The 20506-nt window shown below is 40.9% G+C and overlaps 1 protein-coding gene across 2 annotated transcripts; it reads right to left on the bottom strand.

Moving 5' to 3' along the window:
- Positions 1-11304: 11304 nt before the first annotated feature.
- Positions 11305-19279, bottom strand: LOC145446166 (uncharacterized). Of its 2 annotated transcripts, none has more exons than XR_013917220.1 (2): positions 17228-19279; positions 11305-17137 (listed from the first exon to the last, which is right to left on the bottom strand). XR_013917220.1 is itself a non-coding variant. In XM_080324401.1 (2 exons), exons 1-2 carry the CDS (start codon positions 19277-19279, stop codon positions 15402-15404), a joined length of 555 nt encoding a protein of 184 aa, XP_080180527.1. In that variant the 3' UTR covers positions 11305-15401. The 2 variants fall into 2 exon arrangements, 1 of the variants encoding a protein (XP_080180527.1); XM_080324401.1 differs by having other exon boundaries at positions 11305-15437; positions 18761-19279.
- Between the last annotated feature and the right edge of the window lie 1227 nt (positions 19280-20506).

Raw genomic sequence — 20506 nt, 5'->3', positions numbered from 1 at the left:
ATGCGAAAGGTAACGAGCTTGATTCATGCTGATGCATACCAGCAGGCATCCAATTTTCGATAGCATAAGGATAAGCATTCGTCCGCATCATGGAATAAAAATGATAGTATTGATATGGCAAATGCGATACTAATCCTCTGTTTACTCAAACAGCGCGATTTAGAAAATATCATTGTATTGCCCACTTCCCCATATTATAAGGCCTGTAGTTTAGTCGAAGAGCAATACGGAAATGGTGTGTTGGATACGGTGTAAACACATTGTGCGATTAGTAAACGTTAATAGAAAATATGGTGGACCGTAAAAATGATATATTGTGTAGCTTTATTTCTGGAAATTCAAGGCATTACTAAACTTGCTTTTATACTTCAACATGTACGTTATCCAGACAAAAGAACTGATATTAATTAGAAATCAAAATATATGGTACTGGGAATAAAAAGTGAAATATAAATCTAAAAACGGAACATGTATTTAATGTATTTAGTCCAGAAAGTTTCGAAGGTTGGTATGCTAAAACAGCTCTAAAACTAAAGAAAAATAAGAGTCCACCTTTCCAGATTAGTACACGCCATGGACAGCTAGATTACGATATGATAACTAAATGCTAGATTGCGAAGCATCAGTTACAAACATTACGATAAGCCATATATACTGTGATGAAATATTTGATATGGCGAAGGGTGACAATGCGGTGTGAACGGAACCACGCCAACCCGCTGTACCTAAATTATATTCACCGATACTTTCGTGAAATCATACTGGATACTCCGCATTGTCTGCGCGCGAAGCGCGACCAGAATTCTAGGCTTAACTCGACTTTTATGGAAATTAAATGTCGATACTCCGTGAAAACAGCCCCGAAATTTCTCGGGCTATCTTCCTGATTGAAGGATTAAACTACTTCTACTTGACAAACTGAAAATAGCGAAAAGTAAGTAAGTAGATCACAAAATATTATGAAGTAGAAGTAGAAGTATTGAAATTTAGATCTACTTGAGTAAGTACAAGAAGTATAGGAAAACTACTTGAGTACTTCAAAAAAGTAGAAGTACTTCGTTACTGGTCACCTCTGCTATGGTACCATAGCCAAATCAAGCAAAATAGATGGACCAACTATAATCACTTAACAACAGAAACTCGCCTATATATATATAGGCTGTAAATCATAGTTACCTGTGGTGTTTTATCGCTATTACGAGGTATTTGAAAGTCAAAATGTCGATTTGCGGGTAATATGTATGTGGCATTAATTTTGTAAGTTTAGGCGTAAATCAAAACATGATATTATCCCAACATTTGAGTTGATATAATCTATTTTATTCTTGAAGGTCGCGACGAAACATTCTTCATTGGCTTGCTGTAGCTTATCTTATAGTACACAACAAAACAAGTTAACAAGTTCGAGTTTTCGAGCGTATGTCCCGTGGTCGTGTGCCTTTGGACCCACCGGGTGGGGACCGATGACACGTTCGAGCAACAAATTTTAAACGTTTATAAATATTTTTTGAAAAGGCGGATATTCATGTAAATGTCCGCGATAGGTAGAGCTTGTATCGAAGGGTTGAGACAGCAAAAGATCCGCAATTCTCGGCTGAAGATTTGGGGGCCGGATATCATTTTGCAATTTTTGATCCATCGGTACCACATCTCCCCTACAAGTACAATAGTACAATGTACATGGTACAGTACATTGGCTCGATGCTCTCAGTATGTAGTTATATAGACGCAATCGTACCTTGATTATCCGCCACAGAGGTTATTTTCTTACGCCCGTGCACAAATCGAATGTGATGGTAACGAGAATGGTACATATTCCAGCATAACTCATCATAACTGTAACTCGAAACTTATGACCTCATATATGCGGAAGTGTATTCTAAGGCTGGCAGAGGCTGTAGTAACGAAATTATCCGACTTATTCCGAAATTACTTATTTATTCATGCGAAAAGTAATATAACGATTATCCGTTTACCAAATTCCGAACCCTCTATTTACAGATTGGAACACTTTCAACTTGAAGACACAGGACTGGTCAAGTGGTCGAGATTTCTGGTCTTGATATTGCACGTTTTAGTATTGAACAAATAGGAATATAAACACTACACCGTTTCGTGATAGAGATATTTAGTTCGCCCAGATAATTGGAAGTCTTTCTTTACCATAAATTGCCGCTTTCGCACAAACATCCGTGTTTCCCATACAATGATATCTGGAATCATTCGTCATCATCGCAGCCAGCGCTAGGTGGATATATTCGATAGGGAACTGATATGTACAGAGACTAGCGGCCTCTACAACACTCCTCACTCGGTGCACCATGTAGAACTTATATTGTTTGATAACTCTTCGTTCATAAAGTAGTCATAGTACCGCTGTTACTTAAGACATCGCTAACGTATTGCGATCCAAATGGCTGCGGCCGCTGTCTTTTTGGACAACAAAGTGACAGCATTTTTTGGGAAAACCCGAATATATAAATCATCGCGAAAACATTGGCCGTACAGCTAAAACCGTACGAGACCACGTGTACAGAGAGTGGATAATCAACCCTGAGTATGACAGCGTCTAGAAGGACGGCCAATAAGTCAGTTCCGATGATGATCAAGGAACACCAGACCATTCGCCTTACAATCTTCTCGACCGGTCCGAAATAGACTTTGGATTCCTTAGGTACGAACCACCGATAAAATATTTTCCAATTATAAGCACCAGACAGATGCGCCGGGCTTTGGTCATCGTGTTGTTCTTGCGATGACGGGAATCTAGCGCATACTGCCGAGTAAATCGCGCACCATATTAAAGAAATTTGCAGAATCACAACACCGCATGCGCCAGATATAACAACAGTTAGTTTTTCGTTGCTGGTCATGTTAAACTTGCACACTCCGTCTCGTGCTTCGTACTTCCCAAGGACGTTGTAAACCCCGATGATCCCGATGAGAGTAGCAGTCAGAAAAATGGCAAAGATCCAACTGAAAGTCTTCATCCATTTGCTAACGCGGTCCCTCACGTAAGGATGCTGGTAAATCCTTCGCTGCACAAGCCATAAGAACATATACGTGACATAGAGTGAAATGAAATAGGCGGTCGCATTTCCGTCTGCGAATCCTTTGCATAAATCCTTGCCTGCTGACAAGCGCGGGTGTTGATTGACGATTTCTATTGATGCCAAAACGGTTATTTGCGAGAAAATAGCGACGCCGCACATGACGTAAGTTGATCCGCTGCTCAGACTTGATGTTCCAGCCTTCCGTCTCCATCTGTTCGACTTGGTTCCGTAAATAACGAAGCAAACAAGCACCCAGGCGATTACGACGGACAACGTTATATTTATGACGTCTATTGCCATGAATGTGGTCTTCCACGTTTCGAAATAGTTGGTAGCATTTTCCATGTTAACTTAAAATGCGTAAATAACACTGTATCAAAATATGGAAAGTATCAAAACCAGAGCCAGACAGAACGATAGGCCTACGAGTAAACTCAAATCGACATCTTGAGCGAACTCACCGGAATGATGAAGCGAGGTAGAAGAAAATGAATTTTGAAATCAAATTGAATTGAAATCATAAGCATTTTGCTCTGTTAGAGAGCATGAAACTTACCTTCGTTAAGCTAAGTCCAGTGTGGACATTTTTTTACCGCAATTGTACGTAATAAAAAAATGTAGAACGATTCGAGTACTCAAATCGTGGTCTAGTATCAATTGTAAAGATAAGAAATATTCACCAACTTCCAATTCTCAGTACTAGGTTTTGCCGACTTTCATATTACTAACTGATTATGATTTAAGACTACTTGTTCCAAAAGGTTTGCAGCTTTTAGGGGAAAATAGGCTTAGGACAGGGGTCTCCAACACGCGGCCCGCGGGCCGCATGCGGCCCGCGAGGTCCTATTTTGCGGCCCGCGACCTGATTTGAACAAATTTCAGAAAAACGCTTAGTAAATCATTTTTAAACGCTGAAAATTATTTCAATTGAAACATAATGTTGTTGTTGTTCGAAGTAAGCCATTACACTGTGCCCAATATCACTATTCCTTACTAGTTGATACGGCTTCGACATGGTAATATCATTCCATGGATGAAGAATTTGCTGGTACGAATGGGCATAATATTGCCTTGACGTGCAATGGCCCACCACTGCCAAGACCGAGACGCGTGAAAAACGACTTCGGGCTCTCCAAAAGACCATGCTTTACGAGGAGATAGTTGTTTAGCAAGTAGGCCTACCGTGTCTAGCTAATCCAAATATTGATTCTTTATTCCAGGGGTGGCCAATCTGCGGTAGTAGAAGGGAAATTATGCGGCTGTCGACACTTTTGATAACCACCCTACGTTTTCTAAGATACCCCCTGCATCAGCTCTATCGGTGAATCTGATCACATTGGCCGAGAAAGGATAAATATTTTATAGTAATATGTGAAACCATACGAATATTGACGAAATTCACTAATAAACATGAAAAATTTTTCGCGCTTCGCGCGACTACAGACCGGGGTGTCCTGTGGCTATAACAACATAACTACTAACGATTTCGGTCCGCATAGTAAGCCGATGTGCATAAATTGATTAGTTCGGAGTGTACCGGCAATGGACATGGACAGTTTAACGTGGGCATTTGGCCCCAGCTAGTTTATCACGACTATAACAACCGGTATGCGGCCGCAGGCTACATGAGTAATCGAAAAGCGGCCATGAAGAGCAAAAATGTGGGCCACCCCTGTTTTAGCGGCTACAGAGTGTCAGGTATCGTGTACAGCTCATAGTTCAAAATATAACGAAATTTGAAATTGATGATCATGATACTTTTGTTGTATTTGTGTTTGTTCAATAAAATATTATTTCTTTTGTGGTGACTATAACCGTCGCCCATGTTAGAGAGCACAGCATTGTAATAACGAAGAGTTATCAGATGTGGTTGCTGAACTGCTTTGCCTACTTTTATATCGATATTGATGTCCTGCGGCCCGCGGCATCTCGGCATTCGGTAAAGTGGCCCGCGACCCATTTTGAGTTGGCGACCCCTGGCTTAGGACATATACTATTTTAGTTACTTGGAAATCGTTCCCTTTACTTGTACGCGAATAGAAATTTACGTCGTTTCCGCTACTCCTATGTCTCCTATACCACGCCGAGCGAGATCGTGTAACGGTGATGCGTCCGGCTTCTTGATCGGTAGGCCGTGGGTTCAGTCCCATAAAAGACTAAAAAACTGTGGTATCCGTGGCTATCTCGCTAGACGCTCAGCATCCACGTATAGCATGGAGGAGACACAATGGCAATGCAGACTAGATGGATGACCTAAAGTTCTTATCGCATCTTCATCGTCAAAGCATCTCGATGGTGCGGGCTAAAATAAATATCCCTCTCCCTCCCTCTCTCTCTCTCTCTCTCTCTTTGTCCTTCTCTCTCTCTCTCTCTCTCTCTCTCTCTCTCTCTCTCTCTCTCTCTCTCTCTCTCTCTCTTCCTCGAGTACGAGCTATATGTCTACGTTAACCGCATCTGGTAATGATTCGAGTTGAGCGCCGAGAGTCTATTATTTCGTGGAACATTTCTACGGTTTGAGCCCCGAAACCAGGGTAATAATTGCGGCGCAGATCTAATAACATACGTTAGTCAAGACAAGCGGTGTATTGAGCGTGACAAGCCTTTATTGTTACTACCATAACGCCATAATAAGTGGACTTGATTTCGACTCGATTCAATTCGAAGCTTAATATTAATATTTGTATCGGAACCACATCACGCAGACACTCGATTTTCTCAGCCCTAATTACAACTCACAGGCAGACGTGGATAACTAGAATAATTTTAGTGTCTAGATCAGGGGTCGGGAACCTTTTTCGACCGAAGAGCCATATTGACCCAATATTTTCAATTGTAGCTCCCAAAGAGCCATACATGGTAATAAACTGTTACGTCACAATTGGAAATACGTTACGTATTGGTAGCACTTATGTATGGGATCGTAGTGTGCGCGATATTTTTGTGCCCGCATGCGTAGGTGGAGTCAAACATACTCACTGCAGGGTGCGATACGTCCGTGGCGTGGGGTTACGGGAGGAAAATGAGGCTGTGTGTCACATGTCGTCAGGGATGCGTGGAAGACATTGCGAAACATTCAATGATGTTTATGAATGACTAGATTTTGAACATTTTTATTCCCAAAATCACGGAATTTTCATATCTATTGTTCGAAAATAAAGCGGGAAACGAGAGGTAAGGTACAGACGGGCCAGGCATCACATGTTATAGCGCAACTCATCGTAAATAGCTTAGAATTTGCAATCACAAATATTATTCAAATGTAATTGTCGCGATGATTCCGAAAATCTAAATATCGATCGACCCGATAAACACATACCTTTTGACGGCGGTGCAAGAAAGATATTACTTACCAATAAAGAACATGGATAGCTATGGCGTTGTTTTAATTTGGATTTGTAATTGCGAATATCACTTCCGGGGCAGTTTATTTCTTGGCGTAGATCAGTAAGATATTGTGTATTTTCAAACTGCATTGTCCTATAACCGTCGCCACGTCTGTTATTCTCTTTGATCAGTCAATAGGTATCATGCAATCTAAGATTTCGAGGCATACGCGATGGCCGGCGCGACGACGGGGTATGAGCCCCTAACCCTGGATATACCACTGTCTTGACCGCTCAAAGACATGTTTATGCTGCCACGAGAATAATTATCCTGGCCGTCATGAAAAGACAGTTGACATTCTTTATTCATGAGAATGAGCTCTGTATTGATATGAACTAAGCTTGATTTAACTCCCAAGTTTTCGTGAACGTAGAAATTCTAATCTAATTTGAAAAAAACTCTGCGCACTGGAGCCAAACAACTTCTAGCTCGATGGGATGTATTTCGTTCAGCAACGCTCTATATTCTGCACTGCAGCTGCGCTGACACCTTCCGGAGCGTAACGTTTTGCGTGCGATGATGTCGCAGTAATTAAGGATAAATCCAGCCAGTGCCCGTTATGGATTAAACTTCCCTGCAGCATCCGTGACGAGCAGCTGCACTTGATTATGCAATGACTCAAACATTTTGTTTTTAGCTTTAAACATGCGCTGGTATTCACGTGATGCATATACAGCAGAGCTTCCCAGTCGGTACGTGTGAACCCGCATGAGATTTATGTCATTGTTACGCAAATTGGTAAATATAATAGCGACCTCACGCAATTCGCTGGATCTAGTCATTACTTGTGCAATCGTTAAAGGGCCTCTACGCTCTAAATATGACGCAATTGCGTCGAGAAAGCGCAACAGTGAGAATATGTGTGACAGAAATTTCGCACAGAGTGTTAAGAAGCGATTACGTAAGAGTTATAAGCGCCAAATGTTTCGTTCAATAACCAATATCAACAACAACGTAAGAGTGATCTCCATACCACATATAGATAGAGCGCAATGTTACAACTCTCGAAAGTATTTAGCTGCAGTTCCAATACGGTGGATTTCTGATAAAAATGGCCGCTGTCAAACTTTTTTGAAACATTCAACTTTAATTTGATGCCTCATCATCAGGGCAAGTTTTTGTTGCTGTTAAATCCGTGGAAAGCTGCATTTATTTTTGACAAAAGTTGCAGTAAAAAGTTGCATTTATTTGTTCACAAAAGTTGCACTAAAAGACCACCTTTTGCTCGGTTGACGGAAAAAAAGTCAACTTGCCAGCTCAGCTCCCGAAATACCCGTGAGAGCGTTACTTCAGTGCTGATTTACGGTATTTCAGTCGAATCTGGCCGTGTATTTCACCAAAATCGACAATGCTTTCGTGAAAAATCGAAAAAGTTGCATGAAAAAAAATAGACAAAAGTGGCACAATAAGATTCCTTCAAACAGCTTAAAACAGCATTCTACATATCTTCCGAGTATTTAGGAAGCTGCCGGAAGCTGCAAAAAAAAGTTGCAAAAGTTGCAAAACCTTGCCCTACTCATCATACTTAGAGCGCAGTATACCAATTCAATGCAATCCCTCACGGAAACACGCGGTCCGGGCTGGATGTGACGACAGACTAAGCAGTTGATAAGATGTCGCACTGTAAATGTTGGGTGGGAAATAAATGTATAATAAAGAAACATATATATCATTTTCCACTATAGCTTGGCCCGCCTGTGCCTCATCGGTGCCTTATCATCTCTCCTTTTGCGTTTTATTTTCGAACAATAAATATGAAAATTCCGTGATTTTGGGAGTAAAAATGTTCAAAATCTAGTCATTCATGAACATCGATAGAAAATACCAAGAAATAATCATTGACGATTCCACAATTTTCCTCAACTCATCCCTGACAACATCTGGGGCACTGCCTCACTTGCCGCCCCTATCCCCACGTCATTGACGTATCACACCCTGCAGTGGGTATGGCGAACACTACGAAACGAATCCCATATATTAGAGCTACCAATACGTCATGAATTTTTAATTGTGACGTAACAGTTGATTGACATGTATGGCTTTTTAGGAATAACAATTGAAAAGATTGGGTCAATATGGCTCTTCGGTAGTAAAAGGTTCCCGACCCCGGGCGTATAGGGTGCAGACTCACCGAACTAGATAATTCTAGTTTTCCAATTAGACTAATTAGAGCAAAACGTCGGTAATCTAATTCTAATTTGTGAAATATATCTACGCTCTCATTTCAATTCTAATCGAATTCTTTTTTTGCTAATAATGCTATGGATAGCTGTATTGTGCGTAACGAGCCAAGCTCGGGGTACAATGCAGTACATACATTTGCAATCCTGACACTTCTTCGAATGAACTTTGATATGAAGTGAACTTGATTTTCTTTCTACTTCGGAATTTAATTCAATTTCCAAGTTTTTGCGAACTCAGTGTTCTAGTTTTATTCTAATTTGGAATAAATGTGCAGCTATCATTATCATTATATTCTAATAGAACATCTTCTTGTGGCCCAACTCTGGCACGACATCGGTACTCTCTGATACGAAACCTTGCTTTCACGCCCGTTCTAATGGTTATAAATATCTCAAATACTCCAATCCGTATGGAGATATCCGAGAATGTACTGGGTTCTGTTTACAAGTACCACTGTCTTGGGATTTCCAGGTACACGAGAATCGAACCCAGCACGCCACCCCTGACATAGATAGCCATAAGAATAATTGTGTTTAGTTGGTCTTCCCCCATTGGGATGTGTGTGAAAACGAGCTTTAGCATCCTGAAGTGATGTTTACCTGATTTGCCCTTTAACCTTAGCGAAAAGAGTGTGTGTTTCCACTCGTGTACCACCCCTGATATAAGATTGTGAACATGCATACACCCATGGCACGCGAAACCAGAACCTACCTCAGACACATACCGCGGAATAAATCGAGTACAACATTTTATCCCAAATTATATACAGCGATATCGTTCTGAGTTAAATTGTGTTTTCGTTTACCACTCTTTTGGCCCTTTGGCTGTGAATAAACACACACTCTTCACTAAGAGTTTACTTGCCCACGTGCATACCTTGCTGCGTCCCTATACGTGCTCGCATCATTTGAATTAAAATGCTGTGTTCCATTCATACCGTGGTGTCAATCCCTGATAACCTATTAACGGTAAAGCATGCTTATAAATATAGTACACTCTTATCAAGTTAAAATGCCGGCTCCACGAATGCCACGGTCTACCACGTGATTGAGAATCGCCGATTGAAGTCTGCTATTAGAAAAGTGTCGAAGTCATGATCAAAATTACACAGAACCAGGCGAAGCGCATTGTTTATTATTACTTAACGCTTCCTTGTCCTTGCACTTCCTCCTATAATGTCAGTCGATGTTTTACAATGCACACTGTCACAATACACTCAACAAACTCGCTATACATCAATAATAATAATGAGCAATCGCCGAGCACGGCACTCTTTGTTATAGATAAACTGTCAAAAATCACTTAGCTACTGTTTCTTGCATTCAGATTACGTCGGTTATTGATTGGTATGATGTAATATCAGCAGTATTTGGCGTCGCAACAAGACTACTAGTTATATACCGCGCGTAGACTATGGAAATGCAAATATTTTTCATGTGGCGGTCAACTTCTGCCGCAGATATAACCATATGATTACGGACAGCCAACATATCTAACATTTCCATTGAGTTGGCACGAGACTAAGGCAGATTACTGCATACACACTGCCATATTTCAAAACACGCCCCTTTTCACGAATAGTTCAAGTCATATAACCGTAAAAATCCCAAGGAATTTCGAATCCTCGTCATTCCGTGAGACGTGTGAGTAGGTTCAGCAAAAGTAGAAAGTGAAATTGTCAGTCTTTAGTGCATATAATATATTAAGGAACAGTGCATCATGTGCGCAACCAAATTTGTCATCATATATATGAAATTTGTAATTATAATAACTTTGCAGCTCAGTTATAAGAAACATTCTATAACAGGAAAATTGAACGCTATGATTTCAATTGTGAAAGTTTAAATAGGGCTGTAAAAGCCCCGGATATAGTACAAGCGACAATAACGTCATAATATATATACGAAATGTGTAATTATAATTAGCCTACTTTGCAGGTAAGTTATAAAAACCTTCTATAACAGCAAAATAGAACACAATGATTTAAACTGCGGAAGTTGAAATAGAGTTATCAAAGCCCCGACAATTTAGATTGAATACTCGTCAGCTTTCAGCTCAACTAAATAGAAAATCAGATAATTTGTCTTGTGAAACGCCGGTACCGATCAGCGAAAGATCGCAGCAATCCGCTAATGCATTGCTTCTCATCCGCGCGTCCGCGGAGCATTTTCAAGGGTCCACGAATCCTCAAAATTTGAAAAATAGTTTCTGGTAACCTAATTTATATTTCTTTTGAAAGAGACAAATTACGAGGAAGTTTGGCTTCTTAACTGCTAAAACTTCCTGACTCACATAAACAGGATGACCGTCTGAGATGAAATATTCTAATTTGCAAACTCATTTTAATTGGCAAATTGCCAATACACTACTGATACAAGCATATTGCTGTTTAGAGATGCTTTGCTGGGGTTTTGGAAAAGGTTCGTTTGCAATAATTCATTTTCCCCTGCGATATACATAGCCGCTATTCCTGAACAACTCAAAAATGAGCTGATCGATGGAAACAACTGCTCTGGCGTATGTTCATTAAAAATCTGTTTCTGAGTTCTGGCACCATAGCCGAGGTTGCGATCATACCCAAAGGTGTAGTCGGAAGCGTTCCGCAATATTATTACATTCATCACCACCTGTCGTTGTGGAAATGGATTTCCGGCATTCGTTCATATCAAATCGACGACGCGGATTTTAAAGTCACGACCGTGTATTTCAAGAAAAGTAGCTACAAGATTCTCTTTGAAAAATAAAAATCTTCCCAATTTCTACATAAATATTATGATGTTATTTTAATGAAAAACCATTTTGTTGCTGATTATCACTAGCCTACAATTAATATTTGCAGAAGGCAGATGACAGTTGCACGATAATTGAGCTACATTTGAAATAAATACTGTATAGGGTGTTCGCGTGGGTCCGTGACAGTCCAAAGGGGGTCCGCGAAGACAAAAAGGTTGAGAACCACTGCGCCAATGACAATAACATAAGACACAATATAAAAGCGAAGTAACGTAAGAATGATCACGCTCAATCGAGAATCAAGGCATATCGAGATAAATTGAAGGCCGATGTGGGCACTGCTGGCAGAGGTGGTCGATGGGATCAGCATTGCTATTTGATTAGAGGTAAGGCATTGAAGAAGTATACTTCTACTTTTCCAAATACTCCAAGTAGATTTTGCCTACCTGCACTACTCATGATGAGGTTATGATGCCAGGCTATTTATTCTTGAAAGTTCTCAGCTGTTAGGCAAAGCTACAGGTTTCCAATACGCACCTTTTTACTTGCGTGGAAATCAATACTTCTACTTCTACATCAGTGAATATTTACTGCGTGACTTTCATTTCTAATTGAGTAGCAACGATGGCTACTTTGACCACATCTGCCACTAACACAAAACGAATAATGACAAATCAGTGCAACCGCCGAAAATATATTCAGCCACCACCACCGATTAACTGCGAACCCTCCACCAAATTTACTTTCCGAAATTTTCGTATTTTTTAAATCATTCATTTTCTACTTCCTCGTGAAGTAGTTTGACGCGCCTAATTATTCACTGCTTCTACTTGCAGGCTAATTAATTGACCATCGTTGACCAAATTTGAGTATATAAGTCTTATGTTCTGATTCTTGATGAATCGTCGTCTGCTCAGTGGCAGCGAGATTACAGCAGGGTTGTAATGACTCGAGTCGCGATTTTGACTTGACTCGCGTCCTTATTTTTGAAATACGAAAAATGACTCGACTCGAGTCCACTTGTGTATTGACTCGACTTGTACTCGAGTCATTGCGCATGACTCGACCAAGTGATATGACTCTGGACTAGGATGGCCAAGACATGCTTTTCATTGTAACTTCGAAGAATAGCAGAGTGACCACATTATTGCATTTCGTCTATCAGTCGTGGTACTTGGAAAATAGGACCAGAAATTGATAATAGTGAGAAAGGTTACTATAATATGAATGCGAGGCATTCTATAACACGCGAGCATAGTTGAAAAAAGTGGGTTGAACATGACTTGAACTAGAAACTGACCAGTGAGCACAATGACTTGGACTCGGACTCGACCCTCGGCTCAAAGTCTTGGGCTTGATTCTGTGATGAATTGAAAATGACTCCACTTGACTCCATCGAAACTATAATAGTGGGTTTGACTTGTGACTCGGAACTTTAATTTACCTGGTTACAACCCTGGCCTACAGTCTATCTGTAATTGTGACGTCTTCGCTGGGCGGTTCTGACGTGACTCGGATGGTCGACACCTGTCTTCGCTGCCGCTTCGGGCAGCAGAGCGATAGAATCTTAGATGCGAACCCGAATAGAGAAATCATCGCAAATACTGTCACCGTGCTGCTAATCCCGTAGAACACCGAATAGATCACGAGGGGAGGTTGTGACTGAGTGACAGAATTGGTCACAGAATCCAGGAGCACGGCTGTGATTTCAGCTGATATTATCAAGAGTGAATACCCGACCATTCGGCGTACCATTTTCTCGACGGGTCCGAAAAAGACGTTTGATTTGCTCGGCAAGAACCAGCGACAAAAGATCTTCCAATTATAACCTTTCACTACATGTTGAGTTTTATCTTCGAGTACAGATGGAAATCTAGCGCATATCGCCGAATAGACGTTGCTCCATATCAAAGCGACCTGCAGAACTGCGACACCGCACGATCCAGATATCTTAATAATATTACTGTTCCCGTTGTTGTCGTTGTTGATAACGCAGACGCCGTCGGTGGACTTGTACTTCCCGAGTAGATTGTAAACAATCACGAGAGCAATCAAGGTCACGGCGAGAATGAGCGCGAAAATCAGACTAAATGAGGTCATCCACCTGCTGACTCGCTCTTTCACGAAAGGATGTTGATATATCTTCCGTTGCAGCAGCCATAAGAACATGTAAGTTGCGTATAGAGACACAAAGTATGAAGTTACGCTCAAGTCTACTGCTGGTTTGCACCAATCCTTGCCTCCTGCGATACGTAGATGTTGATTGACGAGTTCAATTGTCACCAAATACCAAATTATGGAGAAAATTGCCACGATGCACAGAAGGTATGTTTTACCACAGGTCAAGCTGGACATGCCAGGTCGATTTGTCCATCTTCCGGTCCTTGTACCGTAAATAATCACGGACATGAATGCCCAACATGCCAAAATGACTGCTGTCACGTCGATAACGGTGATCACGATGAGTACTGTCCTCCAATCATCGTAAAAGTCGGTTGCGTTATTTATCATCGTTAAAATATTCGTTTAAATCTGGGAGAACAGTCATTTGAGAAAAGATAAAGGTGGATGAAATTTGAAGAAACAGCTGTAAGAAAAAGCAAAATCATGTATACACGCGTAAAATGTGAAGCTGGATATTCCATAGCTCATAATTAGAATCTTGCTCGACTTCGAACATCAACATTTACTTTTATTGGGTATAAATGCATGATAGTGTCCCACTATAGAAAAGCACGGTGCATTGTTTTGGATGACAATTCGTTGTTTCGCAACAAGTAAGACAGTATAGATGATTGATCATTAGGGCTGTTCAAAAATGACTTTTTTTCCGGATTCCAGCCATTCACTTATTAAATCGTCAGGTTACACACAAAAACACTGCACACCAAATTTGGTTCAATTCTAACAAGTATAGGACTCCGCAGATCCAATTAAAATTTTTAATTTATTATGGAAAATTAAAAAAAAATTCATATTTTTTTGCCAACCTCATCAAATTGTTGAGCTGTCTTCAAAGACGATGCAAAACAAATTTGACACAATTCCGACCAGTAGAAGCGGAGTTATGTGAGTTTTTCGTTGATATTTCTCGGATTATCCACCGATCAGGGATCATAATCTATATACATGTGATATTCACTGGTGAACCTCGGTCATGTTTCTACAAATGCGTGGCATGCATATATAATAATACAGTGAACACATAAATGTCTACAGCACACAGTGCACAATAGCGTCATAACGAACAGTTTGAAATATAGAACGTGGAGATGCATGATAAAACGTGTGGAATGGTTGTCGGTAATCTGTTGCAACATGAGCGCTCTCTGCTCCCATACTGTACTTCTTACCACAATCAAAGTATACTCAGCACACAGATATCGACTTTGACAAAAGTAATCGACAAGTATTAGGCACAGTCCAGGCAGGCGGCAATGAGGCAAAGTTGAATAATAAAACAATTTGAGGTTTCACGTGATCATTGATCCTTACTACACGTTTGAAAACGACGAATGTTTAGCTTGCTTACACTGAGAAAAACGATTCACGAGTTACCGACAAATATATTACATATAGCGATAGTGCTAGATCATGGTGCCAACCTGCGACCGTAGAAGTATGATCACGCGACCGCCTACGCTTAATTAAATGAGCGTGTGTTGGCGGCCGTCAACAGGCCAATTGAATTTACGAATTGGTTTCCAAAGAGATTTTAATTCAACCGGGGCCTACGATACTACGATAAGTATCCTAGGCCCCGATTCAACTTAATAATTTTATTCGCGCGATTCGTGGCGACTTGATGTGTCGATTTTATTATAGTATTGACTTTATAATTTGAGACCCACCTTACAAATGCACACCGCAAACGAAAGATTTGCGACCTGTAAGGAATGAAATATTTGTAATCGTGCACGGCTCAAACATGAAGGTTATTCTGGTACGTCTGGGCAACTTCAATATATATTATAACTCTGCCGACAATCCTGATGGGACCTCAACACGTAACAAAGTGATTAATAACAACGCTATGATGTTTCATTGTTATGTGCCCAAGGTCTTCGGCGACATCGAAGAAATCTGAAAACGTGGGTTTAGAAAGGATAAGTATTTTACAGTAATATGTACAATGTACATTGTTCAACTACCAACATTATCGACAAAAATCATTCATGAAGTTGAAAATTTTCCGCGCTCGGCGCGACTAAAAGACCAATAACAATAACTTTTCATAACAAGAATACTCGTGATTTCGGTGCGTATATTAATCCTGTGGGGACGTTCTATTTCTACCATGAGAAATTTTCACGAGCAAGGTATTTAACAAGCAACCAGTGATGACAGAGAACACCACAAGGATTGTCTCCGATGGGAAGTCCCCCTGTATATAGCCAATTTTACATGTATATTTAGCGTCCGGGTGATCCCATTACGACTGTCCGCTGGAATGCGGCCGGACGCTATATATGTAATCAAAATTAGGCCGTGAGTAGCAAAAAGATTAAACACCACTGTGTTAGATGGATATTTTTGTTTTGCCCTGTCGGGAAAAGGCACAAGCTCCGTTATGCTCTGAGACATGGCATTTTATCATAATCGCCATCCGAAGTAGAAGGAGCATATACATTTTGATATGAAAGGATTAGAAGATTAGAATTATGTCATTAGAAGAGAGGCAACCTGCATATATACAGTGCTGCGCAAAGTGCTTTCGGGATGGTTGAATACGTGGAAAAACTATAGGACTGATTTATTTTAGTTTGGTCAGCAATGAAGCGCTCAGGCATGTGAAGGAAGACTATTGAACTCCGCCATAGGAAGCAGGGCTGTGGAGTCGATAGATTTTACCACCGACTCCGGCTCCGACTCCGACTCCGACTCCTGGGTCTTTAAACGTACCGACTCCGACTCCGACTCCCGACTCCGACTCCAGCATTATTACCAATTTACTTCGAAAATTATATGCCACATTGTCTGTTGAATGACTATCATACAACCATTAAACATATGCAAATATATGATTAACGGTGGCATGCTAAATTGTTTCATTGTGGCACAGCTCGAATTATCCACTATGCAACTAACATGAAAGAAAGATTTGCTAAATATCCTTCCTTTTTCAAGTTTTTATAACATGCACTCTCTAATATCCTGAAATGTACGAAACGAATCATTCAAATATGGCAGATATCCAATCCTGTTTAATAAAAATGTAGATAAAAAATCCAAGTGTAGCTCATCTGTATGAGTCAGCAACTAATAAAGAGATTGAACTTACTAATTTTGTCATTACACACTATCCTGATTACAAGCACACACACTCTTACTACTGACATACATTGGTCATAAATGGAATTTAGTTAAGTAGTCAAAGACCATAGCCTATGTCTAGTCTACATGTACTTAATCAAGTATTCAAGGATTGGGACTTGCAGTCTTTCTTAATCATTTGTTCGACCCAAACAGCTAAGCTACACTACAAATATTTTTAATTTTGTCAAGTGGGAAGAATCGTTTGGTCATATTTACATGATTTATACAATTTTACAAAACCAGCCGATGCATTTGCTTTGTCACAGTATCATGGTATAATTCCAAAAATTGCATCAATTTTGACTGCATCACGAAAACGCATATTGCGATTTTCTTCCCCTGTGCAACTGAGTTGTGATTTGCAAGTATTGTCCAATTTTATCTATATCAGGGGTGAGCAACTTTTTCGGCCAAAGGGTCACATGAGATTTACGAACCATTGCACAGTCAACTGGAATGTTGATAACCTTTTTTTAGTCGTCCGATAGCAGCGAACCGAATTAGGTAACATTGCAAACAAGACTTATATTAATACGCTCTAAAGTTATTAACAATACGTCATGCAACTGTGCAGTGCGCAATCAGTCCTTGGTCGCGCGAAGCGCGAAATTTTTTTGCAAGATAATGACTGAATTATATCAATAAATATGTTGCAAACATACATTGGGGGTCGCATCTGTATACCACTGGGCTCATTTGGCAAGGACAGGATTATTCGACGTTTAGACATAGCAAAATCGACGGTATCAGTGAACATGCCTCTATCATTTTGTGCAAATGTTTTGTTGACGATCTCGCTGCGAGTGCACAAGCGAAGCCGCATGTTGGACGACACGTTATCTCTTAATTGCGAATATCGTTAGACTTAATTCTGTGAATAATATATATTTATAATTTTCAGAAGGGGGCTCAAATACTGAATGCAAGAAATCTAGGGACAATGAATCATGCGAAGTACCGAGAAAAATTTCAAGTCAAATAAATCTGCTATGAAATATTCTACTTTATGGTCATATACGAAGATCTGGGATAACTGTGGCTGGCCCCTGGATACGTCAATGCGTCAGAACTGTTGTTTTAGTCATTATCAAATTTCGCGGTCATGCTAATCAAATTTTGATTGGCCTTGCAATTGTACCTGATGTCATAAATAATTTCAAGAATTAACTCGCAGGCCACACCTAACCTCCTCGTGTGCCAAATTTGGCCTGCGTGCCACGGGCTGGTCGCACCTGATCTGTGTGGTTATTAATAACAGTGATTGGTGGTACATAAAAATTCTATTGAAAATCCTTTGAAAGCAAATGTTTTCGTGACAGAGAAGTTGGAGTCGGGGTCGAAGTCAGGGTCATTCTCACAAACTCCGACTCCAGTCAGTATTTTCCTCACGACTCCGACTCCAGCTATGATAGTTTACACGACTCCGACTCCGACTCCGACTCCATCAAACGAAAATTACCCAGACTCCGACTCTGACTCCACCGAGTCCGACTCCGACTCCACAGCCCTGATAGAAAGCCATGAAGTTCTTGATTAGTACGATTATTAGCCTACTGTTCATTCGATATACGTACGGAATTCAAACTTTGATCCGAGCGAGACCCGAAATGTTGCCCTTCCTGTCTCTTTGGGCAGCACATACACAAAAACTTTTCCGCATACCCGAAAATAGAGCCAGCGCAAAACACATTGATCACGCCGCTAAGGCCGTACCCGAGACAGTGCAACGAAACTGGTAGGCTGAGCGGTAAAACAACCACATCGACAAGAACAGCAATAACGTCAGTTCCGATGATAATCAGAGAATATGCGACCATTCTACGAACTGTTTTTTCTACCGGCCCGAAATGCGCTTTAGAATCGTTCGGATGAAACCACCGGTAAAGGATTTTCCAATTGTATCCTCTCGAATCCGGTGCGGTCTCACCGTAATGGTGATATTCATTTGCGGACGGGAATCTAGCACGTATCGCGGCGTAAATTGCTGACCACAGCAACAAGCACTGCAGCGTCAGCACAAAAACCATGCCAATTAAATTAATCGCCAACTTCTTCGATGCACTGGAATTGAAGAAGCACACAGTATTTACCGATATGTATTTGCCGAACGCGTTGTAGACAGCGCAGATTGCTGTGAAGGAAGCAGTCAGAAGAATAACGACTACTATGCTCAGATATTTCATCCTCTTGCTAATTCTTTCCTTGACGCAGGGGTGCTGATAAATTCGCCTCTGTAGAAACCAGATAAACAGGTAGGTGACGTAAATCGATGCGAAGTAGGCCGTGGCTTGCACATCCACGAGCTCTTTGCACAAATCGCGACCGGCGGAGATCCGTGGGTGTTGATTCAAGATCTCCATCCCTACCAAAGCTGGGATTGTCGAAAACATGGCGATAGTGCAAAGCACATAGCTCATTCCGCTGCTCAAACTCGACGACCCGGGTTTCACGCGCCATTTGCGCGTCCGAGTTCCGTACACCACGAATGACAGCACAACCAACGCAGTCACGCAGATTGATGATATAACTATTGCATCGACTATTATACCGGCTATTTTCCATTCTTCCGCACTCTCCGATACGTTGGTACCAATAGAAATAGTTGGCATGACTTTATAACATACTCTACATAGATTCTGTAGCACGAAAACAATGGAAAGTCATTAAGATTCTGCACCAATGAAGCGAGTACCACAGACACGAAATGCAAATACTAGGGAATAGGAATGAGTCCGAGTATACTTCTGTTCTTGGTGTTTTTGAGCCACATACACCGACTCATGTTATACATACACACGAACTGTGCATATGCAATGCATACCATGAGTGCATGATGTGCAGATGCCGCTGGACAAGGAAGGTGCAGATTTAGCCTTGTAAAGCTTTCTAAGTCTTGCACCGCCAATCCAAGCTGTGCGCTAAGCAGGGAAGTCTGAACGAGAACAGTGTGTATTTCCACCCGCGTACCACCGCTGATATACGAGTGTCGATTAGAGGTCGGTCGATTATCGACCTGGCCGATTATCGAGGCCTATTTTTGGAACTTTCCAGATTATCGATATCGACCTATGACGGCCGATATTTAATATATAAAAAAAAAATCAAAAATATTGCAAATTCGATACTCTGTGTTCTCAATCTGAAGAAATCGACGACACAAAGGGCGATACGCGACAGATTTGCCCTTGCAGGACAAGTTTAACTGGATGAGCATGCAGAGAAAATATGCTTCCTGCATTACAATCTAACTCTACTGTACTGATCTGCAATTCTGTATCACGTTTTGCTTTTTGGGTTATCCTAAATTTCAATGAATGTGCACAGTTAAGCGATAATTCTTTTTACTTTCAGTTTTCTCGTTTGTTGTTCAGCTTTCGGTGGCATTTGTACAAGTGCCATCTTGCCTAATATATAATATTTTAGGCGAAATGATTCTCTGCTCCTTCTATATTATTATCGGCCTATGATATCGGTTATCGGCCTTGTGAGTGTGTCGATAATCGGTGTCGGCCTGTAAAAATCAATATCGGTCGACCTCTAGTTTGGATAATATACATACAGCCAGGGCACACGAAACCAGAACCTTGCCTGTATGATTTATGACCGCGATCTAATTTTGAATTAGGTTCCGTTTTCGTGTACCACCCTTTTAGCCCTTTGGGTGTGAAAACACACTCTTTTCGCTAAGAGTGCACTGTTACCAATCATAGATGTTTGATCTCACCCAGCCGGGGATCGAACCCATGACTTACCGGTCAAGAAGCCGTGCCGATGTCGCATCCGCAAATATAAAAAATGCGTATAGCAGATATTATAACGTCACTGTTGTGAAATTG

This window comes from Botryllus schlosseri, chromosome 9 (assembly GCF_051294905.1).
Source record: "Botryllus schlosseri isolate E-star chromosome 9, Bs_hap1, whole genome shotgun sequence".
NCBI lineage: Eukaryota > Metazoa > Chordata > Ascidiacea > Stolidobranchia > Styelidae > Botryllus > Botryllus schlosseri.
This window is presented reverse-complemented; position numbering and strand designations above follow the sequence as displayed.

Coding starts and splice junctions, on each gene's coding strand:
- LOC145446166 (XM_080324401.1), bottom strand. CDS start 19,279: ATGCCAACTATTTCTATTGGTACCAACGTATCGGAGAGTGCGGAAGAA. Junction 15,438..18,760: donor CGTTCGGCAAATACATATCG/GTAAATACTGTG, acceptor CCACGTTTTCAG/ATTTCTTCGATGTCGCCGAA.